Source organism: Bos mutus, chromosome 12 (assembly GCF_027580195.1).
Source record: "Bos mutus isolate GX-2022 chromosome 12, NWIPB_WYAK_1.1, whole genome shotgun sequence".
NCBI lineage: Eukaryota > Metazoa > Chordata > Mammalia > Artiodactyla > Bovidae > Bos > Bos mutus.
In genome coordinates, this window is record NC_091628.1 from 79,136,354 (window position 1) to 79,163,289 (window position 26,936).

A 26,936-nucleotide genomic window follows, 5' to 3' on the forward strand; every position below is an offset into this window, starting at 1 on the left:
GCGTGCTCTCGGGGCAGTGGAGAGCTTGAGAGGGCAAACCCAATTGAACACGTGCCTGACAAGCCTCTGCCCTCTCCCCCTTAGCTCACAGTGAGAAGACAAGTCAAATGACATGCTGAAGACCTTCGATTCAGGGGAGGGTGAAGAATTCAGCCCATTTTTGCAGCTGATCACATTGATGTATGGCAAAAACCATCACACTATTATAAAGTAATTATCCTACAATTAAAAGCAAACTATAAATTAAAAAAAATAAAATTAAGAACATGATTAAACTTGAAAATGAAGTACCTCTCTTCAGTTGAATGATAAATGGATAGGAATAGCTAAATTAGTCATCTTGATGAAAATAAATGTTCTTGGGCAAATTGCTTAACCCCTCTGGGCTCCGTTTCTCATTTCCAAAATGAGGGTACTAATAGTACCAATCTCATAGATTATAGTGTGGAATAGTTAGTTGATTAGGTAAATGTACAGAACAGTCCTTGGTACAGAATTATACACAATTTAAGTGTTATCTGTAATTATGTGTACTGTCTCTCAGTCGTGTCTGACTGTTTGTGACCCTATGGACGGTAGCCCGTCAGACTCCTCTGTCCATGGAATTCTCCAGGCAAGAATACTGGACTGGGTTGCTATTTCCTTCTCCAGGGGATCTTCCTGACCCAGGGATCAAACCTGTGTCTCCTGCATTGCAGGCAGATTCTTTACCACTAGCACCAACTGGGAAGCCCTGTGTTACTAACACAATAATGATATTGTTAGTAGTATTATTAGGTATCCATTGTTAAGCCATAACAAATTGTGAGAATGGTATATGGTTGGGTTAATACTTCTTCAAACATATTTATTTTGTGGTAGTTTTGCTAATATTTATAGCACTGATACCATCTGTTCATGTTGCAAGCATTATTATTTTAGGAATTTATTCATGTCTATATTATGGAGAAAACAGATTTAACATTATAGAACCAGTTCCCACATATTTTAATTATAATCTTAAAGCTTCTTATTTAAAGATACATTGTAAATATATTTGTTTCCATTTTCTTGCTTTAATAAATTTTTATTCTAATCATAAAAATAATAGCAAGCTTATGAATAATGCCAATTTAAAGACTGAGGGCAGGAGAAGAAGGGGACAACAGAGGATGAGATGGTTGGATGGCATCACCGACTCGATAGACATGGGTTTGGGTGGACTCGGGAGTTGGTTATGGACAAGGAGGCCTGGCGTGCTGCGGTTCATGGGGTCACAAAGAGTCAGAAACGACTGAGCGACTGAACTGACTGAACTGAATCAATATTTACTAAAATTTCATGATCATTTATTAATTTGTTCTGTATAGTAACAGGAGGGCTCCCCTGGTGGCTCAGTGGTAAAAAATTTGCCTGCCAATGCAGGAGACTTGGATTTGATCCCTGGGTCGGGAAGATCCCCAGGAGAAGGAAATAGCAACCCACTCCAGTACTCTTGCCTGGAAAATCCCATGGACAGAGGAGCCTTGTAGGCTGCAGTCCATGGGGTCGCTAAGAGTCGGACTCGACTGAAGCGACTTAGCAGCAGCAGCAGCAGCAGCAGCCAGTATTCTTACTTGGTGAATCCCATGGACAGAGGAGCCTGGTGGGCTACAGTCCACAGAGTTGGAAAGAGTCAGACATGACTTAGTGACTAAGCAACAAAACAACAATTTTTAATATAGTCAGAGATAAAAACAAAAGAGATGTAGTAACTCAATGGATTGTGAGTTAGCCCAGCACTTTCACAGGAAGCCCAGACCCAAAACATACCATTAAGGCTTTTCCAGGGCTGAAACACTGATGAAAATATTGATTCAAATGGTCTGCATTTGTATATATGAAAATAAGTGCAATCCAGACTTCATTTGGAAATATTCGCAACTAGCTTAACGACCCCTCCCCCAATTCCCTAGGTTGGAAAGTCCTTGAAATTTATCTTTAGATGAGAGTTGGCAAAATTTTTTAGCAAAGGACTGTACAGTAAATACTGCAGTTTTTGCAGGCCATGCAATCTCAGCTCTCCTCTGAACTTTGTAGCATGAATTTGGCCCATGGACTGTAATTTGCCAACCACTGAGTCAGATTCTCAAGGTTACTGTTAGCTATTAGGTTTTGATTATGCTGAGTTATCTGGGTTTATGGCTTATTCATTGGTTACAAATTGTGGAACCTGGGTCCTCTATTTCCCCCCACCCCCTTCTCTCATTCTGATCGGAGAAGCCTAGCTTGCTGCATGCAAATGGCCCATCACGGTATTTTCCTAAACAAAGACGTTTCCCTCCAAAGAGGAATTCTGCTGCTACTGTTAAGATAATAAGTACACCACAGATGGTGCTTTCCTTTCAAAACAACCACAACAGAAAAGGAGATATGAAATTTTTGTTTCATTGTTGTGTTTTTTTCTCTTCTGTGATTTGATGATTTCGTTTGGCAAAGTTACAGGTTAATATTTAAGCTTCTGCTGGGACTCTATCGCTGTTGATTTTTGCTGTGGCAGTGTTGGTGGCTCTAAATATAGTCTGGAAGGAGGAGAAAAAGACATACCAAACTCCTTATCTATTTCATTTTGGCAGTTTCAAAGAGTTTATAGCTGAGCTTAGACTTAAATACGTCTTCTCATACTATCATTGCCAGCTGTAGAATGTCTCACTGGCACAATCTTGGTATTGCTCAATCGTTTAAAAACCATCTATCAGGTTAGGGCTGTATTGACAAGCCTCCTGGGGTTCCTTCCTTCCTTAGTTCTTCTCTTGCTGGTCCACGCTGGGGGTCTCAAATTGATGTGTTCAGGGGGCCATCTCAGATCCTTGATACACACTATATTGAAAAACAAAAGCAGGAACAAACAAATAGTTGCCAACACACACAGGAGATTTTTATCTAGAAATCTGGGTATTTTTATTCCTTGAAAAACCAGATCACTAAAGATCTAAGGCTTTTGTTTTCCCATGAGAACCGTCACCTTTTCTGCCACTCCGTCTGTCTGCTCAACTCCGAGACTAAGTGAGGGGCATTTATCCTCACATGTGCTCTGCTGGGCTGCACCCAGCAAGCCTGCAAGTGTTGTACTTGCTCAGCTTCAAGATCTAAGAAAGAGTCCAGAGTCAGCAATGGTGTCACTCAGTTCCTCCAACCAGCCTGTTATTCTATGATTGTTTATTTAGTTATTTATTATTTATTTTGGGCTGTGCTGGGTCTTCGTTGCTACATGGACTTTCCCTAGTTGCTGCGAGTGAGGGCTACTCTTTGTTGCGGGCGCGTGGCCTTCTCATTGAGGCGGCTTCTCTTGTTCTGGAGCTCAGGCTTTAGGCGCTTCAGCTGCAGTAATTGTGGTGCGTAGGCTTGCTTGCTCTACGCCATGTGGGATCTTCCTGGACCAGGGATAGAACCTGTGTCCCCTGCATTGGCAGGTTCTTAATCACTGGGCCACCAGGGAAGTTCCTTATCCTGTGATTTTTGTTCCCATTTTAGAGATGAGAATACTGAAGCCCAGAGATTAAGTAATTTTCCCAAGGACACCCAGCAAGGAAAGAGTAGGGTCAAGGTTGACGCCAGGCAGTCTGGATCCACAGATGTTGTTCACCGTTACTCTGTCTCCCATTTGCAAATTAAAAGTATATTTGTCCCTTACAAGTAGTTACCAATTGCAGTTTCTATTAATCCTACCAGTTCTCCTGAGAATGAAGGGATTGTTTTCAACTCCAGTATTTCATGAGCAGATTAAATTCTCTAAAAGTCTAGCAAAGAGCATTAGACAATAGTAGCCTTAAATGTAGTGTGTGTGTGCATGTGAGTATGTGTATATGCAGTAATTATTTAACCGAGAATAAAGAAGGGTGAAAAAGTACCGACCAGTCTCCACCAGTACAACTGCCTGAAAGCTTTGGCTCTAATGTAGAAGACTGAATCACCTCCCTGTGAAGTCACTGCCACAGCTTGCAGAAAGGAGGTGTTATTGACTTCCTTGGAGTCCTAAGATGCAAACATTGTATCTAAAAAGACTTAGTGTCAGAGGTATACTAAGGTGCGTGCTAAGTCACTTTAATCGCGTGACCCTATGGACTGTAGCCCACTAGGCTCCTCTGTCCATGGGATTCCCCAGGTAAGAATACTAGAGTAGTAGTAGTAGTAGTAGTAGTAGTAGTAGTAGTAGTAATAGTAGTAGTAGTAGTAGATCCCCTCCTCCAGGGGATCTTCCCAACCTAGGAGTTGAACCCATGTCTCCTGTGTCTCCTGCATTGGCAGGCGGGTTCTTTACCACTAGCACCACCATACTGAGGTACACTCTGAGAATAAACGACTTCTTCTGAGTCAAGGGTCTTCACTATCTTTCATATTCAACTTCCTCAATTTAGAGTATAAACAATACATTTCTAATTGCCAATGCAAGGCAAGCAGCATCCTCCACATTTCATACATCACAGCAGTTGGGACTGGATCCGTGTAAGGAAAGATTGACTACTCTGTGGACCTGCATTTTCAAAGCTAGAGGTCAGTCTTTAAGATCAGTCTTCTGTGATCCTCTTAATAAGGGAAGGCTCTGGGTAGAGACCCAATATCTTAGGCAGCAAGTTCCAGCTCCTCTCTCCGCCTGAATGGTCAACTGAGTCAGCCTTTACCAAACCCACTCCCAGCTGATTCTAAGACAGATTTTTAACAATAAAACCTGCTTTAGGTTTTATTTCTATGCTTGGATGCCTTGAAAGTGAAGTGAAAGAGTTAGTCACTCAGTCATGTCCAACTCTTTGCAACTCCATGGACTGTAGTCCATGATGGAATTCTCCAGGCAAGAATACTGGAGTGGGTTGCCCTTCCCTTCTCCAGGCAATCTTCCTGATCTGGGGATCGAACCTGGGTCTCCTGCATTACAGGTAGATTCTTTACCCTCTGAGTCACCAGGGAAGCCCTTTGTATGCCTTGGCCTGTCTCAGTAAAATGACAAAGGACATGCCAAATTCTAATCTGTTTGTCCCAGAAGATCCATGTTCAACCAATATTATATTTATTAATCTTTTGAGGATAAGCCAGATTTAGAGCATTCCATTTTATTTTCCTTCAGTTCAGTTCAGTTCAGTTGCTCAGTCATGTCTGACTCTTTGCAACCCCATGAATTGCAGCACACCAGGCCTCCCTGTCCATCACCAACTCTCTGAGTTCATTCAAACTCATGTCCATCGAGTCGGTGATGCCATCCAGGCATCTCATCCTCTGTCGTCCCTTTTTCCTCCTGCCCCCAATCCCTCCCAGCATCAGAGTCTTTTCCAATGAGTCAACTCTACACATGACGTGGCCAAAGTACTGGAGTTTCAGCTTTAGCATCATTCCTTCCAAAGAAATCCCAGGGCTGATCTCCTTTAGAATGGACTGGTTGGATCTCCTTGCAGTCCAAGGGACTCTCAAGAGTCTTCTCCAACACCACACTTCAAAAGTATCAATTCTTTGATGCTCAACTTTCTTCACAGTCGAACTCTCACATCCATACATGACCACTGGAAAAACCATAGCCTTGACTAGACAGACCTTTGTGGGCAAAGTAATGTCTCTGCTTTTGAATATGCTATCTAGGTTGGTCATAATTTTCCTTCCAAGGAGTAAGCGTCTTTTAATTTCATGGCTGCAGTCACCATCTGCAGTGATTTTGGAGCCCAAAAAAATTAAGTCAGCCACCATTTCCACTCTTTCCCCATCTATTTCCCATGAAGTGATGAGATCGGGTGCCATGATCTTCGTTTTCTGAATGTTGAGCTTTAAGCCAACTTTTTCACTCTCCTCTTTCACTTTCATCAAGAGGCTTTTTAGTTCCTCTTCACTTTCTGCCATAAGAGTGGTGTCATCTGTATATCTGAGGTTATTGATATTTCTCCCAGCCATCTTGATTCTAACTTGTGCTTCTTCCAGCCCAGCGTTTTTAATAATGTACTCTGCATTTAAGTTAAATAAGCAGGGTGACAGTATACAGCCTTGATGTACTCCTTTTCCTATTTGGAATCAGTCTGTTGTTCTATATCCAGTTCTAACTGTTGCTTCCTGACCTGCATATAGGTTTCTCAAGAGGCAGGTCAGATGGTCTGGTATTCCCATCTCTTTCGGAATTTTCCACGGTTTATTGTGATCCACACAGTCAAAGGCTTTGGCATAGTCAATAAAGAAGAAATAGATGTTTTTCTGGAACTCTCTTGCTTTTTCAATGATCCAGAATACTGACGTGGTTTGCCATTCCCTTCTCCAGTGGACCACATACTGTCAGACCTCTCCACCATGACCCACCCGTCTTGGGTGGCCCCACAGGGCATGGCTTAGTTTCATTGAGTTAGACAAGGCTGTGGTCCTAGTGTGATTAGATTGACTAGTTTTCTGTGAGTATGGTTTCATGTGTCTGCCCTCTGATGCCTTCTCGCAACACCTACCATCTTACTTGGGTTTCTCTTACCTTGGACGTGGGGTATCTCTTCACGGCTGCTCTAGCAGAGCGCAGCCGCTGCTCCTTACCTTGGACGAGGGGTATCTCCTCACTGCCGCCCCTCCTGACCTTGAATGTGGAGTAGCTCCTCTTGGCCCTCCTGCTCCCGCACAGCCACTGCTCCTTGGACATGGGGCAGCTCCTCCCGGCCGCCCACCCTGACCTTGGACTGGGGTGGCTGCTCCTGCGCTGTTTATTTTCCTTACCTCACCACAAATGTGTGAACTCGGACCCTTTTATTAGTCTTTCTTCTGTTCAGGGCCTGGAGATTGACTTACCAAGGCTATCATTTATTAGTGAGAGAACTAATAGGATATTTGGAGAAATAAAACTTAGTGGAAGACCAGAACATTTATTCAGATGGTACCTTATTCAAATGAGGGCTACATAAATTCCTTTGGGAGGGGCTAAACCTATCTTTCTGCTATTTTAATCTCATCAAATTAATCACTGGAACTGTCATCTTTGTCATGAGAAGCATCTGCCATTAACAAAACCTGTTCCCTTGGAAAACAATTTAACTTTCATTGAATTAAAGTTATGGCACACTCTGAATAAATTGTATCCTGCAAAAGACACCACTTGATAATTAACACTCTCATGGGAAATACTTAAAGACCATTTCTACAGGAAACAATGTCATGCCCCTTATTATGGTTAGCATAATTTTAACTCTTAAAGCTTTTATTTTTTTAGATCCTAAATGATGTGTTTTTCTGAATGTGTATAGAAAATAACTTCTTTTTTTAATTTAAATTTATTTATTTTAATTAGAGGGTAATTACTTTACAGTATTGTATTGGTTTTGCCATACATCAACATGAATCCGCCACGAGCGTACATGTGTTCCCAATCCTGAACCCCCCTCCCTAGAAAATAACTTCTTTAAAAGAAAACAAAGTTACCATTTTTCAGCAGTCATAAAAATCTATTAAGGTGAAAAAAAATTTAAGTACGTGATATTTTCAAAAAGATAATGACAATAAAGGTCTATTTTGCATCTGTATTTCATAAATATGGAATAGCACAGTATTGAGCCTATATAAAATAGCCACAAAAGCTAGTTAAGTGACTTCCATGATATGCAACTAGGAAGGTGGAATTTTTAAATTATTTTTCAAAGAAGTCTATCAGAAATGCTTTTGTAGGTTAACTTCTAGAAGTATGTAAAACTCATCTATGAATATTTGTAATATTAATAATAACTTTAAAGTAGCAACTGTGTGTTATTCATCAGTTGATGTAGATTATGGTGTTGAAAGTCATGTTAACTCATTGTGCTGTTTCAAAATATGTGGAGTGGAACTTAGGCATAACAGCCATTGATGGTTCTCTTGAAGAGTTCCAGGGGGGCTCCAGACCATGGCTTAGGTTGTGGTTTTCAGCTCCCGTCTCTATGACCAGCTAACATGACCCCTGGCCTCAGCTTCAGGGGCTAGCTTGTGTGCCAACTGATTGTCAGGGGTTTGGTTTGAGGTGTCAGTTTGTCTCTTTGTAGGTAAAACATGTCATCCTGTAATATCAGTGATCCAGTGAACAACTGGAAACTGTTAGATTATCATGTAATAATAATTCTTACAGAAATATTGAAAATAGGTTAGCAAATACCTTCAATATATCTTATAGAGGTTTAGCCAAACAGTTCATTTGGGTTTTTCCATATGATGTTACAGAAAAACCTAAAGTAACCTCTTGACCAACCCAATATTATCATTATTATTATTTAAATGTATTGTGAATACAGGGTGCTGGACTTCCTAGGTGGCACTCGTGGTAAAGAACCCGCCTGAAAATGCAGGAGACAAAGGAGATATTGGTTTGTCCCCTGGGTCTGGAAGACCACCTGGAGGAGGGCGTGGCAACCCACTCCAGTAATCTTGCCTGGAAAATTCCAGGGACAGAGGAGCCTGGCAGGCTACAGTCCGTGGGGCCCTACATAGCTGGACACGATTGAAGCAGCTTAGCACAAAGGCATGCACAGGGTGATACTTTATCGTGCTGTTTCTGGTTATACCCTGCTTGAATTGTATCCTGTTCAACCAAATACTATTGCTCCTGTCTTCTATTTTCTAATTAGAGGACATCCATAATTTTGCCTATATACATACATACATACATGAATGTGTGCTAAGTCAGTTCAGTCGTGCCCGACTCTTTGCGACCCTATGGACTATAGCCAACCAGGCTCCTCTGTCCATGGGATTCTCCAGGAAAGAATACTGGAGTGGGTTGCCATTTCCTTCTCCATGGGATCTACCCAACCCAGGGATCGAACCTACGTTTCTTACTTCTCCTGCATTGGCATTGGCAGCAGGTTTTCTACCACTAGCACCACCTGGGAAGCCCCATACATACGTGTATATTTATATATTTTTTTTCCCCCAAAGTAGCAGCTTCTTCTCAACATATTGTATGTTGATAAAAGTTAACACCTGTAGGAAGAGGAACATCTGGTCATCCATGCCCGAGTGCTGCCTGGCCGGCCATCCTAGACGAGTTTTTGCAAGAAGGAAGAGGAAATAAATACAAGGAAGCTCCCACCCCTTCCTCTAACCTTCACTTCTTCCTTTTCTCTCAACAGGAACTTTTTACCCCTGAGTGCAAGTTTAAAGAATCTGTTTTTGAAAACTATTATGTAATCTACTCATCTATGCTGTACAGACAACAGGAATCTGGCAGAGCCTGGTTTTTGGGATTGAATAAAGAAGGGCAAGTTATGAAAGGAAACAGAGTAAAGAAAACCAAACCAGCAGCTCATTTTCTACCCAAGCCATTGGAAGGTGAGTGTTGTGTGTGCAGTATCCTGATCAGATGTATTACATGTTTATCTCCCACATCCATGACTCTGCCATGGCCACAAAGGAACCTCATGGAAGGCTGGAAATGTCTCTTACCTTGCTCTGGGTGGTGGTCCCACAGGTGTCTACTTATATTGTGCATTTAAGATTTGTATACGTTACTGTATATATGTGTATGTGTGTATATATGCATATGGTGGTTCATCCTAATGAAACATAAGGTATCTTCATAAAATATCAGCTTTCGAAACCCTAAAAGCAGGTTGGGCAGCTCTAATTCACTTGTGTTTCTGATGGCAGAAGATTTTAAGTCAGCTCATTTTCCCCAAGCACCAGTCAGTCTGGAAGTTCCTTTCCCAGGATTCCCTAGGATCCTTTTCTAACAAAACCACATGAACTATTGGAATCAGTGATGTCACCAGATACTACTCAATTCCTTGGAGCCTCCTCGGATGTCAGTCCCAGTAATCCTCTTGCCATTTGGCACTTCTGCCTTATAGGATATCAATTACAGATTTTCAGGATTACATTTGAAAATGAGGCATAAAAATATAGAACGTTTCACGCTTGCCTTCAGTTATTTAAGAGGGTCTGTGCACGACTGTCGGGAGAGAAAATTCAAACAATGAGCTCCAGAAGGTTCTGGCTTTGCCTGTTGCTTTGTATGGCTTCGAAGCTGACATAGTGTGATCATGTTGCTTTTTAATCACTTGAGAGTTTGAATTTAATGACCTAAAGACCTAGACTGGAGAAGATGAGTGGGAATGAGTGTCCTTGTGTTGACAGCATGTAGTGGGAGGAGGGTCTGACTTTTTCTCGCTGAACAAAGAGAATTGGATTAAATGCTTGCCATTCTCATATACTTCCTGTGGCCTCTGTGTGTGTGTGTGTGTGTGTGTGTGTGTGTGTGTGTGTGTGTGTGTATAGCCCCCATTTAAACCTTCTCTCCTCGACAAAAATCCAGGCACACCGACGTGCACGGTTTGGAGACACAAAACCGGAAAATGGAAAAGGAAGTCATACTTTCTGTTCAGGGGCTGGTTTTGACTGCTTTTAAAACAGGAATTCCCTCTAGATGGGGTTACTCGACTTCCGGGAAAAAAGACTGGGCCTCCAGCGGAGGTCTGTGCGTGAGCCTAACCAGGTAACGTCTCCTTTTCTGCCCTCCTCCCCTGTCCCCACCACTAGTTGCCATGTACCGAGAACCATCTTTGCATGACGTCGGAGAAACGGTCCCGAAGGCCGGGGTGACGCCGAGTAAAAGCACGAGCGCGTCGGCCATCATGAATGGAGGCAAACCAGTCAACAAAAGTAAGACGACATAGCCAGACCCTCACGGGTGTTGTGACTGACTCGCCCCCGAGCGCCGTTGAGCCATTTATCCCGGCCAGACCCTCCCGCTTCCTCCGGGGGCCCAGGAGCCGCTGGGGGTAGGCTGCTCCCCGCTGGCCCGAACTCCTTGGTTGCAAGTGGATAAATCTCAACGCGTCGCACCCCCCCACAAGAAGAAGACACCTGGACAACCAGCTCAACTCAGACCATGGAATGCCCTACCAGATATGGAATGCCTTTTTAATATCTTTTCTGTGACTGTGACACTTCATGTGAATGACCTCCTTCACGAGTCCACTCGACACCTTGCCTGCTGACAGCTACCCATATTCCTTTTTGAGTCCCGTTTCGGCGAAATCCATGTGTTTCAGTTCGATTTTTGTAGCACACAGATACTCTTGAGTAAATTTCTAGTTAGATGCTGTAAACCTGTGCTATTCTGGAGTTCTCTTCTTCCCATTTATTTTTCCCAGGGCTGCTGGCTCTACTGTCTGTGACCTTTTGTAGGGATGGTGTTCCTCCCAATCTTAACTGTCGTGGTTGGCTTAGTTGGGAAGCGATCAGGGAAACGGAAAGCCTTCTAAACCTATTATGACAAATTGCATCTATAAAGATTAGGACTGTGATCTCCGGCTCACACTACTGATGAAACACACATATACCCCCCGTCCAGTAGCAGATACTGTGCTCCCGAGGCCCACGTGGCTGGGCTGAGAAACGGGGTCAAACGCGGTCATGGGAAGCGCTCTATGATCTGGGTTTGACATCCCCCTTAGTTTCTTTGTGTGTGTGTGTGTGTGTGTTTTATACATATCACAAGCTTACTGGTAATGGTAACATTTGCCTTGCCCAGCGAGCAAGACCCACTGGTTTTTGAGAAAGTGGGTCAGAAGAACTCTGTAGGCCTTGTAGGCCTGATTAAGGTTCATTTTTCATCTATGAATCCTCATTATTTGGGAAAAAAGGAAAAAAAATCAATGATTAACAACCTACAAGAATTGCGCTACCTAAATCCATTTCAGATAGAGAATCCTTTCTGTTTTTAATGAACCAAACTTAACACCATCCCCGATTTGGGCTGCGTTCCACTCATACTCGGCAGAGCATGGGCAAGGCGGCTGTTGTGTTCTTTCCTGCAGCAGCAATGCAAATGTTAGTTATAAATTAGACTTTAATATTTTTGGTGTTTAATGACAAGTTTTTAAACCGGACACATTAGGGAAAAAAAAAGTATTTTTTTTAGCTCAGCATGCTGAGTCAGGTACTGTGTATTTCACCGGTCCATACCTCTGACTCAGCTTCTGGGGTCCGTGTGGCCCTGTAGCTGAGTTAGAGGTGCCTTGCCATGATCTCAGAATGCAGTCTGTTGAATTATTCTAGATTAAAAATAAAGGCAAACCAACACGTTCAAATATCAGGTTTTCAGTCCATCCAATATATATTTTTTTTTTTCTTGCTTTTGTTTGATTTTGCTTTCTTAACTTCCTTTGGGATTTCCAACTGCTGAATTCTGAGCTTAGGGAAGACAGCAACCGAGAAAGTCCAGGAATAGTTGACTCCACAGTGAAGAAACCATGCAAAATGTTCACCATTGGCTCTAAAGTGTTTCAAAATGTTTGATACTAAACTGTTTGGAAATATATTTGTTAACTGTATATACTTAATAAATTTCAATGTTTTTCTCCTCTGAACAGTTAATTGAGACCAAACTAAACCTCATTTATAGAAAGCTATATGTGGGATCCATGTACTGGCCTCTTGTTATTTTCTATGTGGAAGGATGACCCAGTCGCCATTTTCTCCCATCCGCACTGTATTTACTGGGGAATTATTTTGTCACTGCTTTCCTAAGTCTCCATGACAGCCTTTGCCCAGCCTTTAAAAATTTTGGCCTGCTTAGCTGATTAAAGATTTACTATCAATTTAACTGTTTATGCTTATTTCATTTTCATATTGAATTCCTCTTTAATAAATAAAAAGTTAGCATAACATCTGAGTAGATTTATTGTTGATAATGCTAAAGTACAAATACAACATAATGATTCTTTTGACCTCTCTTGATTTCTTATTACACCATTTCAAAGCCTATTATTTTTAATAGGCTAAGTTAAAATACATTAGATGAATTACATTAATCAATTTTTAGGGAAGACATATAATCCATAGTATGTGACAAACTGAATAACAACTTGAAATTCCAATTAGATGGACTGACCCTACCATGTGCATGTGTGCACAGGTGCACACACACACACACACACACACACACACACACATCAAAAAACCCCACCTATATGTTTTTGGTAATCAGCCCTACTTGCTGGTTTCTTTTTCTCTCCTGCAAGCTTGTTTATTGGTTAAAATTATGACAAGATTTATTTTTGTAAATGAATGAGATTTCAGTAAATGTGTACCTCTGTTTTGTTTTTTACATGAGTTACCTATAAGGGCATTTTTCCCTATGAATGGATGTCAAATACTTTCTTCTAATATATGTTTAGACGTACTGCAGAGGGCTCCTTGTTAGTTGTGATTTAGTTAGATCACTTCCTCTGTGTCTGGTCTGACCTGTTGCATGGAACGAGGACAGCACTGATGAACTGCATGTTGTAGGACCTGTGTTTCAAGAGCCATTGGTGTGTATTGCTCATCTACATACAAAGAGTTTGTCTGCATTGTACAGTTTCTGTGTTTAATATCATTTGTTGTATTCATAAATACAACACATTGAATAAAATATTTATATGAAGGCATATTCCAGAACATTGAACAACTTTATGTAACAAAATGGCATTGGATCACCCACAGATATAGAGAAATGTCATGTAAATAAGTTTAGTAAACTCAGTCTCCCCCTTTACCATGCCAAAGAAGATTTTAGCTCTTCGATGATACCTCTTTTGCTATTTTTCCAGGATAAGTCTCCACCATTTTCCCCCTCAAAAACTAAGTTTGCCGTTTTAAGTGCAGTCTGTCACCACTGATGTTCTGTACAGTAAATCTGATGGAATTCATTTGTATTTGGAGACCACCATGTGATCTGTACCTGCATGTGCGTATGTTAATTTATCGAGTCTTTCCAGTATCACATGCCTTTTGCATTCGTGTCTGGTGTGGAAGGGTTATGTCTGCTCATCTGTTATGGGAGCTGTTGCTTCACTCATTCCTCAACAATGCTCTGGAATGTTTATTGTTTTCATATTTCAAGTGATATCATTTTATTTTCTTATGTTTGCTAAAATATTTTGCTACAACTTAACCTGAAAAAATTATAGAAGAGAGGCAAATGGTCCAACCTATATAAAGAGTACAATGGAATTGAGCATCATTCCATTACAAATCTTGGAGAATTTAGAGGTTCTTGCTCTAAATGTTCCTTTGCCCTGAGTGTTTTGGGTTAAGGACTGGCTTCAAAAGTGCCATGATGAACCCACAAGACTCCTGCCATGGTCCATCTAATTATTTGCCTCTTGGAGTGCAAGAGGAGTTTCTTTATCATATCTGGCCAGTTGCTTAATGAATGCTTAAAGCACTAAAACCATCAGCTGTTTTCAGGATGACCAATACTAGATTTGGCTCTTTTTTAAAATACAAGAAAAAAATACATTTCGACTTAAAAGATAAACATGTACCACTTCATTTAAAGTTATCTCCCTAATATTAGAGGGAGTATGAACATTTTAGAAGGAGACTATATCCAGGGATAGCTGTTGAGCTAAGCAGGCATCTCAGACTCCAGATGTGAACTGTGTTACTCTGGAGTAAAATACACTTTTTAAAGTAGCTTTGTTTGCTTACAAAGTGGCCTGTTGACTCAATACTGAGTGGGGTTTCAAAATCTTTGATAGTGAGTCTGCAAGGGTTGAGTTATGTCTTGTTTTTGTTTTCTCTTGGTTTTCTCTCTCATTTGGTCTAATCCCCATGTTGTGTTTGCATTTGAGGTGGTGGAGGCCATTCCTTCCAATGCATGGTGAGAATCCAGATTGGCTCAGAGTCCAGGGTGATTCTCCTAGGTCTCAGGATGTTTGTAGACTCTTATTCAAAAGTCCTTTATGGAGGAATTCCTCAGTGATGATTTGCCAAGCAAACTGGGTTGGTGCTAACACCATTGGCAAACATGTATCCTTCCCAATTGACGTATTTCCACTATAACTACTGACCAACTTGAATAAGCCAATGAAATTTCCCTCCAACTGTTAGAAGTTTATTCTTGCCCTGCCATTTTTTTTTTTTTTTTGAAGAGGGAGTTTCTATCTAAGCAATGGAATCAAAAATCAAAATACAAAATCACATCTAAGAAGGGTAGAAATTTATGTCTTGTACGTAACTATGTTTATTTTTCTCCAACTTAAACATGTAAGTTAAATCACTTCTTCATAGATCTATTGATGTCTGCATTGCTAGACACCCAAAATCATACATAAACACACACAAGAACTGTTGCAGCAGACAGAAAGTGGTAAAATGAAAATATTTTTGTTTTAGAAGAAAAATATTCATTAGCGTGTAGGTACCATGTGACTTAATGCCATAATTTCCTTTTGGTTCAATAATTCTGAGCTAAATGAACCCCAGAATAGAGCTGAATTATATTTTCAGCTTTGTCAAAAAATTTGGACCAATCACATTTTGAACTTTATAATACACTAATATCTCCATATTTTAACTTTTTCTTTAAAAAAAGAATGCCAAGGACATTTTTGTTAAATGAAAATAAAAGAACAGCACTTTTATTGTAGGTGCTGTTAATGAAAAGGGGTAACAGATGTAGAAAATGATAAGAAAAAGAAGACACACCGAGGGTTACGCGACAAGAGAGGAAGCTAAGAGCAGTTTCAGTAGAGCAGAGGCTGGCAAACTCCTGCTTGGGTACAAGCCAAATCCATCTCCCAATGTTTCTTACAGTCCAGGAGCTCAGAATGAATTTGTTTTTTCAGCTTTAAAATATTAAATGAAAACAAACAAGAATTTGTAACAGAGATGTATGTGACCCACAAAGTCTAAACTATTTACCATCTGGTCCTTTATAGAAACCAAAGTTCTGCAAGAAAGGAACCTGAAGGTCTTTTGTGCAAATTATGATGGCTGGATAAGGTAATGAAGTTCAGTGTCTGTGCAGCATCACATAAGGCATCAGAACTGCAACTGAACAATAACAGCTTTGTTTGAGGGTTAAAGTGTTTAGATAGAGAAGAGGAAAGAGTATAATCTGTATTGTTTCTTCACAGCTCCTATTTCCCTCATTTACAAAAACTGATATATTGATTGATAACTTGAGACTAGAGATACAATCACATGGTTGCACTCCTTAATCTCAGGATAGAAATGACAATTTTATAAATCTCTTAAAGTATGAGAACACTATTAGTACTATCAAAATCAGCATCAGTTAAATTTTATCTTAAATAATTTTCAATATTAAAATTTTCAGTAACTCAGCAGATGCATATTTTCCTTATTTTTGGTGATGTGACTTAGAAAAGTCCAAGCCACAACTCTAGAATATTTACATCATCAAGAAAAATTTCCAAGTAAAACTTTTCATCTTAATATGGAAATGATTTTGTTACATTATTCTAGGATTTTACAAGATAGAAATCACCTTTAGAAAAAAAAAAGTGGGGTTTTTATTAGCTCTAAATAATTAAGGGTTGCCTAACTAATGTGTATAAGTAGATTTAACTGTAAATATGTAAGGGAAGTCTGAATTATTGTACATTTTCATAATTCAATGTGAATTTCATACAGAGCAGAATTTCACCATTAAGAAAATAAACATTTTGTTCTTATTATTGACTGAATACTTGTAATTTCTATTTCAGGCATTTCTGGATTTTTTTTTAAACCCTCTGAGCTTTTGAGACTTTTAATCTTAATATAATTTCTTGATTTCTTTGCATGAGCCTACTTTTCCAATAAGTAATGTATCCTTACAAATAAGAGTTTTTAAGGGAGGTGAATGTATATTTCAGGCCCATCATACATCTAACTATATGCTGTCTTTTTAAAAGGCAAGTTACCATGGAGTAGTTTAAACAGTAAAAAATCAGAATTCTTATACATGTAACCCCTGCCCAATATTAAAAAATGTTCTAGAAATAGAAAACAGATACCCCTGAATAAAAATTCATTTGGGGGAGTTAATCCTCAGTAGGTAAATATATACTGACACAGAATATAAGCAAGTTATGTCACTATTTATTTAAAATGTTGAATTGTACATTTTTCATAATATCTTCCTTCATTTTAAGAGAGTCTGTTTTTGTGTGAGTCTAAAGGGGGATAAGACAAATGACTTTAATGGCTAAAATGATCAGGTTTATTTCTTTTTTTCAAAAGCACTGATGATGTAGTTTCTGCCCCTTGTCCTATGGGTGTCTGGATTCCTTATGTCTCCATGGAAATGATGAGTGATATGGAATCCTGGCAAAATATGGTCAATGGATTTATGTGAGGCTGTATTTTTTCCTTAGACACAAATATGGTCTTTCTTGTACAGGGTTGTACATTTCTAACAACCATGTAATTCAATGTTTCTCAGCTCAGGCAGCCTTGACATGTGAAGTCAGGTCATTCTTTGCTGTGGGGGCTGTCCTGTGCCCCAGAGGACGCTCACAGCATCCCTGGTGCCCACCCACTGGGTATCCACCCCTAACATGCCTTCCACGCCACCCAGGGTGACCATCAAAATTACCTGAAAACATTATTGTCAAGCGTTTTCTGGGTGGTAAAGTTTGCCCTTGTTGAGAACCACTGATGTAAATGAAGGTAGGAAAAGTTTTTTCTGATGCTATTTTCATCAGAATTTGCTTAACTCATTTTTAATGGGTACCCAGATTTCATTCAGGCATTCAGAAAGAGAAAAACATACAATAGTCTTGTTCGACCTGTTGTAGTGGTGATTATACATGGTTTCCTCTGCATTTATACGTTCTGAGGGCCGAGAAGAAAGAAGAACCTGGTTCCCTGCCACGTAATCGTTAAGGGTATTCCGTGCCGAGCCAGATTTCACAGGCATTTCCGTTCCATCCGTCCCAGCATTCACAGTTTCCACAGCTACAGATCCCATTCCCTGCAGCAGAGTACACAGGGCAGTCATCATCATGATAGAAAGGCACCGCATTATAAAATACGTCATTCCAAACTGTAGCTGTTCATCAGCAAGACCATTTCATTCATCCTCTGCAAATTTTCTGATTCTATTCTGTAACCATCTTATCTCATTTAGCAGCTATGGGAAATCTAATTTTTCACACAATTAATGGCAGCTGCTTGATGCCACCCTGTGCATAGCATCTAAGAGTGACCATCCTGTGTCACTCCAGGTGGCTTCCAAGTCATAATTTCGTTTTCCTGTAGACAGCAAGTTATGTCTGACTTATGAATAAATGTGGAAAACTACCAAGTCCCTTGACATAGAACGAGGTAAGCTGAGGAATCAGAAGAGGAGCCTTGTTTCAGAGGGGTGGACTGAAAGTGAAGGTCTAGCTTAATGACATGGAAGCTTTCATCTTTTACCTGCCACTGGAAGTAAGGAGAGCAGATATATATGTCTCTTTTCCCTGTAGCTTATTCAAGGGGATGTATTTTATTGACATAACTGATTATCGGGATTCAATAACTCGAGAAAGCAATAGCTATTACACTGCTAAGTGTTCTCATTGCTCCCATCCCCTCAACACACACCCCATTCCTTGCACACAACCAACACATCAACCAATGGTCTTTGGAAGAGGCACCTGGGACCTGTTTAAAGTAATATTCCATTGCCTACATGTGGCTCAAAGTAAAATGGTTCTCAAGACCATTGTTTTCTCTTTTCTCGTAAATAGGGGAGAGGGGTTACTTTGTGGAAGTTTCCCAACAGCCATATAATTTGGCTTTATTCTTGTGCATTTCTCTGGATTTGGGAATCAATGCCCCTCCCCTTCTGTAGTGACTTTCAATGAACAGTAGGTCTTGATTGCAAGGAGGCTCTCCTGCCCTGCCATCTGCGGCAGGGCACAGTGAGTGTGGTCTCCACTGCCGACTATGACAAAGAGCGATTAGGGTTGGTTGATACGGCACCTGTGCAAATGAGCCCATCATGTTTGTCGCAGTCCCTGTCATCACAGTCGCAGAATTCTCCTGAAATGTACCATTCTTCAGCAGAACAAAGGCACTTTCCACAGTGGCAGGAGCCTGGAATCAGAAAGGGCACTACTTGCCGTCATCACTTAACTAAAGGTTTCGGTTGAGAACAGAATATCATCAATGCAACGACAGTGGATGTTTAATAACCTATCAAAGGGAGAAGTTTATTGACTAGCCAGTTACTCAGAGGGGAGCCTGACTTACTGTAATTCATAAAGGTTATCCAGGAAAGGCTTCATTACAGATCTAGACAGTTGCAATTAGCCTTGAGCAAATGTTCCACGGTCCCGCCTGGTTGAAATGTCAATGAGGGCAGAATGTGGCTGATTCTTATGGATGGCCTTCAGAAAAGGTGTTCAAAAATAGATGTTCCTTTTTTCTTTTTTCTTCCTGAATTCAATTGTGCCTTAAAGGTGCTTTGTTTTTTTTTTTTTTTTAGGAATTGAATAGCAAGTTCTATTAGGTGGGGATGCATTTTATAACGAAAAGAACTACTAAATTATTGTGCTTACAATTCTGGATTTTTGTTTACGGGATTTTCTTTAAATAGGGACACGCCTGCATATTGGGTAGCTCTTTAAAGTGCCAAAAATACACAGTAACTCATGTATATTTGCCTTATCAGATCTCATTCTTAGAATTTGTTGCTATAATCAAGAAAGGCTCTAATCACTCAAAATGTTCATCTTTTCAGGGTCTTGGTCAAAGTATCTTTTGCATTACTTACTCATTTCTCCTCTTTTCAATTAATTATTTAATTAATGTTATTAATTAAAAACCTCCTCTTTGGTTATTAAGAACATTTTGGTTTGCCCAGAAATAATTTTATTAGTTACTTAAATATATTTAAAAGAAAATGTATGAGTTAAATGGTGTCACAAAAGGAGGGTCTCTCAGTCTAAATGTTTTCACCTGATGGGCTATGAGATCCTCATGTGGCAAAATTTCGGCTACAACAAGAGTAAAGAAAACTTTAAAATTTAAAGGAAACACTTAAGAAGGACTTACCCTTCCTTTTATTTCCTTGGATGGATTATTTTTTCCAAACATGGTTTTCCTTTTACTAAAAGATGCTTATCACTAAATTGTTCTGGTCAAAAATCACCTTAAGAGATGGTGAAGTAGAAAAAAAATATATTGGAAGATGAGCAGCAGTCCGTCATTAGTGCTTCTAGGAAACACAGTGCTTGAAAAATGAATTAAGAAACTGAGTGAGCCAAGTGGTTGAGGGAGAGAGATTTCCTGACATCACAGAATCCGGAAAGGATCCGTATAAACACATCTCATGCATTAAGCACTATGTGGTATTTCATATCATGGAAATGACTAATCTGTATTTTAGCTGCAAAAATCCCCAAGAGCCAAGTTAAACTTTCCACATTCCTTGCCATGCTCCTAAAGAAGAAGGTAAGGGAGTAGTCAGAACTAGTTATGAGTTGAGAGCTGGGTTTACATTTGTGAAGTCTTTGCTTAACCATAGCATAATTTCATATAGTCTTGTCTTACTTTCCTGAGGGTCTCGTTGATTTGCATTTCCTTGAGCAAATTCTAGACAACTTTCAGTTCTGATGAGTGACTGACAGCCTGGTGGTTGCTTAGGAACCAATGAGCAGGGACCTCCTGGCTCAAGTCTGTGAAGGATGCTGGCTTCTTCTTGGTCTCATTCAGGTACGGTGTTACCTTATTTTAGAAATGTATTTGTCGTACTTTTAAAAACTTTCTTTCCAATTTCTAGGCATGGAAGTGTTTACCATAAGCTCATTTAGTAAATGGTTAGCGATCTGAGTGCAAACAAAAAAGACTTGGGGCATTTCATTGACTTTTCATGGTAACTGCTTCAGAAAATACCATATTTCATTCTTTAATTCCATGATTATTGGAATGAATCTGATTGTTTTTAGTTGTTTGTAAAACAGTTGTCCCCTTTACATTTCAAAATTATGTCTACAAAGCAGCAGAAGTAAATGACTTTCTATGTTCATGATATTCACAATTATGCCTAGGATATCTTTTTTGTCACAACTCATGAAAAGATCTCACGTTTCGTTTTTAAGCTTACCCCCTAGCCCTGAAACTATTCTAATTACTGCTCTTGCTTCTGGAATGTTTAGCTTCAGGCTATAACAAAGTATTTTCCTAAAACTGATTAAGCTCAGCTAAAGTTAATATGGTATCTTGGATGGACCGTTTGACAAGTAAACTCCAGTTCCAAAAGTCTACTAGACACTGAACTACTTCAAGTGAAAAATGGGGATTGATTTTTGTATATGTGATGAAAAAGTAGCTTTTCTCAGTCAGCGTTTTCCCCAGCTGTGTTGTTCTTTCTATTTGTGCCTCTCAGAGGTAGGAACTTTTTCTGCTTGTAAAATTAGGATTAGCATAGCATGTAATACTAACACAGTGTGACCGGTATCAGGACCTCTGAGAGCCACGCCTTTGTTGTAGAGTGCTCTGACTTGTTTTTATCAGTAGTCAGGGCTCAAACTGCACGTGCGTAGAAAGGGAACCACTTAGGCAAAGGATTCTCAGACAGACACAGACAAACACAGGCCACAGGACTGCCAAGAGGGGATCGACTATTCAGCTCCACTGGTCGGGCCCCACTTACACTCATGAGACCCAGTCCAGCTGAAGGAGGCAGCTGGCCCGTCTTGGCAGGATCTCTAGGGTAGTAAGTTCATGACCACATCACCTAACTCCTTTATTGTCTGTCTTAGTGTAAGGACCCTAAAGAGCGCTCTGATCTTCCTTCCGTGCTGCTTACTGGCTTCCATTCCTGAGCAATCAACCACCTTTTCTCATTTGTCTTCAGAGCATCCTTAGTATGTAAGAAGGGGAAAGAAATGAAACTCTTCTGCCTTCGAAGATGAGAAAATGGAAGTACATCAGTTAACCTAAGATTCCAATCTGATTCAGTCTACTCTTGCATCTATCTGTGATGCTTCTCCCAGGGGAGGGGGAGGAAGACTTCCCTGCAGTTTCAAAAATGATTTGTGCATCCTATAGATTCTGTCCAGACAGCCATTGAGTGAGGCAACCAGAACACAGAGCAAAGGGTGGCTTTTGAAACATGATTTTTCACCCTTTCTCTTTTCCAGGCATGAAGAACAGGCTGGGTTGGGCCAGGGATGAGGGATGGGGCGGGGGGTGGGGGGGGGTGTACCATGGACTTAATCTGGATGACAAGTATCAATGTAAGAGTGTAAGGGGTCATTGAATGACACACAATTAAGAACTGTCACACAACAGCATCTTTAAGGATATTAGAGGGCATGACCTATATTGAGGTGGAAGTTACAAGAAGGTTACTGTGTGTTCTTGGATCCAGAGGAGTAAATCCCCAAACATCCTATGAATTGTATCATGCATCCGTCAAAGGTAGCTAAGCTTAGGGGAGACCTGGCCCTGCGTTCATCTCCAGTTATTTACAAAAGCCCGTTGTGTGTCAGGGCAAGGCACCTCTCTGTTTGCTGCTCCATTGACAGAGTCGGACTTTCTTTTTCATCCATCAAGCCTGACAAAATGCTGCAACCCAACATCCCAGCAGGCAGACTTCACTACTGTTCTAACTCCTCCATCTGTTATGAAGGTCACAACAATGTATCTTGTTTTAAATTTTTCTATGGAGTGATTTATTGTCTTGGCTATCAATTTGTAAAGAAATAAAACGCTATTTCTTCATCGTCTCCTGAGGTGGCAGCTTTATTCCCAGCTCCAGGGAAGCCCGTGTTGCAGGTTCGTTTTTCTGCTGGAAACACTCAGCTGGGTCTGGGCTGCTAAACTGCTGTGCCCTGGGGATCTCAGGACCCTCTGCTCACATCTGCCCCATCACGGGAGAAAGAAAAAGACTTATTTCCTTTGCGAAAGCCAGGGTGAGGGGTTTTCATGTACAAATTCGGGGGTAAAGTACACGGCAATATGGCAAGTCCGTGAGATGAATCCAGAAATAGATGGCCCCTGTTTAAATAACTCAGAAGGGGGTGTCTCTTCTCAGCCATCATGTTGAAGACCCTTAATCCGTTTCATGATTCTTTTCTTGTGGTTCTTGGGGTGCAGGTTCCTCCATGCTGACAAGGATAATTTCTGCATCCCCACTGTTCACTGACAGAATACAATTCCATGATCTCATGTGTAACGCCTTTTTTGCTCTACAATTCAGCAAGGATTCTTCCAGAACAGGAAGAAACAGAGGAGTCCACAGCCAGCCACTGCCAACCAGGCATGCCAGCTTCATCACTAACACGGACCTCAAAACGAACATCCTTGAGGCTATAAGAGGTCCTGATACTGATCACACTTTTACATTCCTTCCAGGTTTAAAACTCTCTACCTGTTGAAGGGCAAACAGATAGTTTAGACAAATATGCTTTCAACTCTTCATTGATACCTGAATAGATTTCCACCACCCAAAGCAAACAATTTGAAAAGGCGTCCTGTTTCATTTTAAGGAAATTCCTTTGGGCTAATGTTTAGTCAATCTATTTTTTTATATATTTTTTCTACATTAATGATGCTTAAAAAATGAGTCTCTGTCTTCAGAATGTAATGACTCTAACCAGAATATTTCTTCTACTTCTGAGGACGCCTCCTTGGCTATTAGGCAATTCTCTTTCTTCCCTGTGTCTTCTTCAGAAAGGTATTTACCTGCTAATCCTGTCCCCAGGGTAGGTGTCTGAGGGTAAATGCAGCTTCAGCTTCAGCTCCACGTTGGGAAGTGGGGATCATCCATTCTGAAAGGAGCCTAGTGAGCTGGGAAGCCCCCAGGCATCTAGTTCCATGCAGAGCAGCTCTTGAACATTCAGTGAGAACACACACATTTCCAGAATTTCTAGGTGTTTTCCAGCCACTCAATGCTTAGTCGCTCCATCGTGTCTGACTCTGTGACCTCATGGACCCGCCAGGCTCCTCTGTCCATAGGATTCTTCAGGCAAGAATCCTGGAGTGGGTTGCTATTCCCTCCTCCAGAGGATCTTCCGAACTCAGGGACTGAACCCAGGTCTCCTGCATTGCAGGCAGATTCTTTACCGTCTGAGCCACCAAGGAAGCTTTGCTTCCTAGCCAATAGCAAAGAGGAATGTGACAGCCTTTAGATAGGCCCATATGCACCGAGAGCAGGATTTTAAAGTCTCTTGGAAAATTTATACAAAAACGTCAATATCAAGCTACCTAAAATTCAGGACTTCCCTGGCAGTCCAGTGCTTAGGGCTGCACACTTTCAAATGCATGGGTTCAATTCCTGGTCAGGGAACTAAGATCTCACATGCCATGTGTGGCCAAAAACAATAAAAATTAAAAATAATCAATTACAAAAAACCTCACTTTGCAAAAAAAAATCTAAAACTCAGTCTATTAATTAGTATTCTTTCCCTACTCAGAAAAAAAAAGTGCCCTTTGGGGGTGGGGGAGGGGCACTGGGTGGGGTTGCTTTTCTTCTTGAATTTATTTGTTCCTATTCCATCAACTTGAAGACTGTAACCACTTTGAAGGCTTCATTTTTTTTTTTTTTTTTTTTTGGATATTAGGTTACACATGTCTAGTTGGCACTAGTGGTAAAGAACCCGTCTGCCAATGCAGGAGACACAGGAGACGTGGGTTCGATCCCTGGGTCGGGAAGGTCCCCTGGAGAGGGGGCATGGCAACCCGCTCCAGTATTCTTGCCTGGACAATCCCCTGGACAGAGGAGCCTGGCGGGCTACAGTCCATAGGTTTGCAAAGAGTTGGACACAACTGAAGCCACTTAGCACACACATGTTTTTATCGCTAATTCATTTACGACTAAAGAAAGCAGCATACAGGTAAATTTGAGACTTTCCTTCTGATAATACTTTCCATGATCGTATGAATGGGAGAAATTCAAGCTCAAAGTCTGGTCGGAGCAGAGGACAGCATGGTTTCCATTCAGCCTGGATAAGCCGGCTGTACGGACCATGCTGCTGTACAATACAAACCACACGGAAGAACAGGGAACCCGTCCAAGCTCCAGCAGATACTCACCCTTTCCGAGCACAATATGCCATCTGCCGATTCACACAGACTATTGCTCTGTTCCTCCGTCAGGTTACACTTCCTCGGATGCTGGCAGAGCGTCCCGAACCATCCTTTCTCACAAACACAGCGACCGCAGGAACATGTCCCATGGCCTGCGAGGCAGTCACGGGTGGGGCGAGAGGAGGAGACGGGTACACAGGCCGTGAGTCACACTCTTTAAAGGAGACATATGTCAACCAGGGAAATCTCGTTTCCTATCGAGCAAACACACTCTCCTTAACCACAGTCGATCTGGCATGTGAGCCTTTAAAAGAACTTCACACCCAAGTTCTAGCTGAACACAGTCCTCTTGAATGTCGCATCAGAGACGGACTCCGGAGAGAAAGAAAGCTTGGAACAAATTAAAATGCAAGGTGATCATCCTTTCTGGATACACAGTAGGACCCGTTTGCTTCGTCACCAGGATGGGTCCCCCTGCTTGTCCTCACTGTGCACACCCTGACACCCAGACCGGTCCACTGCCTGCCACATTTCTCGATCCCTCTCTTATTTCCAAATAAAAACTGAAGGTTAACTTCCATACGAATGGCATCCAGGATTGTACACCTCTCTCCCTGTGCCCCTCTGTTTGCTAATAACAACAGATATAAGTGTAAGTAATGGTGTCTTCCGATTGTTGAACAGAACTTAAAAACAGCACCAGGCTTAGACTCATATTTTTTTTCCCCTTTTGTTTGTGTCACTGGTTCCTGGTTTGGGGATGTTTATCTTTGGTGTAGATGCAACATGATATCTGTGACTGTTAATCACTGGCATATACATCGGGCCAATCGCTGGCCACCAACACCCCACGTGATTGCACCATCTTCCACGTTCGTTTCTCTTTTTTCCAATCAATGCTCTGTTCTTTTTACCTCGATGTGCATTATCAGATGGCCAGATCTCTCCAAAGAAACAAACAAAACAGCTATTTGTTTGGCAACTTCTTCCTAATGATTATATACAGAGCATTTTGCTAGCACCAGGGAATGCAAAATCAAATGTGAAAATGCAAAAAAAAAAAAAAAAATCAAATGAAAAATCATGGTGGTCCCTGCCCTACATTCCAGGGACATATCAAATCATCATCCAAACTGGTCAGGCCCTCTGATCTCTTGAGACCATTCTGCCTTGACCATTCGCTCTGGCAGGATCCCCAAAACATATTCCATCTGCCTCCTCCTACACTCAGGTCTGCCCAAGGAGGGATTGGTGGCCAATATTTAATTGCTTGCAATTAATTATTAAGACTTATAGAACCTAACTACCCATGAATGCAGGTGATGGCTCCCCATAACACATGACTATCTGGAAGTGAATCAAAAGCAACTGGGAGGAAAATTTGAGAGAGACCTGGATTAACAGGCCTATTTCTTGTCCATACACTAATTTATTGAACTGCATCTCACCATAGCCCATTGAGTCAAGCATTATCACCATTTTATAGTCAAGAACCTAAGGCTTGGAGAGATTAAATAGTTCAGTTCAGTTCAGTTCAGTCACTCAGTGATGTCCAACTCTTTGTGACCCCATGGACTGCAGCATGCCAGGCCTCCCTGTCCATCAATAACTCCTGGAGTTTACTCAAACTCATGTCCATTGAGTCGGTGATGCTATCCAGCCATCTCATCCTCTGTCATCCCCTTCTCCTCCCGCCTTCAATCTTTCCCACCATTTGGGAAGGGTCTTTTGAAAAGGGTTTTTTCAAATGAGTCAGCTCTTCGTATCAGGTGGCCAAAATACTGGAGTTTCGGCTTCAACATCAGTCCTTCCTATGAACACCCAGGACTGATCTCCTTTAGGATGGACTGGTTGGATCTCTTACAGTCCAAGGGACTCTCAAGAGTCTTCTCCATCACCACAGTTCAAAAGCATCAATTCTTTAGTTCTCAGCTTTCTTTATAGTCCAACTCTCATATCCATACATGATTAAATAATTTTGCCTCAAATCACAGAACCATACAGGATTAGAACCTGACTCCAGTTTTCCTTAATTTCAGCGTTTCCTCATTTTCCACATGTCACAATGCCTATACCTTTCATTATGGAAAATAAACCATGACTACTAGACTTCCCTGGTGGTCCAGGGGTTAAGAATACGCCTGCCAATGCAGGGGACACAGGTTCTATCCCTGATCTGAGAAGATTCGACGTGCACCTAAGGC

The 26,936-nt window shown here is 41.1% G+C and overlaps 2 protein-coding genes across 4 annotated transcripts in view; one reads left to right on the top strand and one right to left on the bottom strand.

Annotated features, from left to right (window-relative positions):
* Positions 1 to 12,431, top strand: part of FGF14 (fibroblast growth factor 14) — a 634,345-nt gene extending 621,914 nt beyond the window's left edge. For all 3 annotated transcript variants that reach the window (XM_070380770.1, XM_070380772.1, XM_070380771.1), the window contains 2 exons: positions 9,063 to 9,261; positions 10,468 to 12,431. In XM_070380770.1, the coding sequence (XP_070236871.1) occupies positions 9,063 to 9,261; positions 10,468 to 10,604 (336 nt within the window). In that variant the 3' untranslated portion in view covers positions 10,605 to 12,431. The remainder of the gene's footprint in view (positions 1 to 9,062; positions 9,262 to 10,467) is intronic.
* Positions 12,432 to 13,388: 957 nt separating this feature from the next.
* Positions 13,389 to 26,936, bottom strand: part of ITGBL1 (integrin subunit beta like 1) — a 236,817-nt gene continuing 223,269 nt past the window's right edge. Inside the window, exons 9-12 of the mRNA XM_070380773.1 lie at positions 24,739 to 24,884; position 22,755; positions 18,679 to 18,792; positions 13,389 to 17,683 (exon numbers count right to left, since the gene is read on the bottom strand). Coding sequence (XP_070236874.1) covers positions 17,592 to 17,683; positions 18,679 to 18,792; position 22,755; positions 24,739 to 24,884 — 353 coding nt within the window. The 3' untranslated portion in view covers positions 13,389 to 17,591. The remainder of the gene's footprint in view (positions 17,684 to 18,678; positions 18,793 to 22,754; positions 22,756 to 24,738; positions 24,885 to 26,936) is intronic.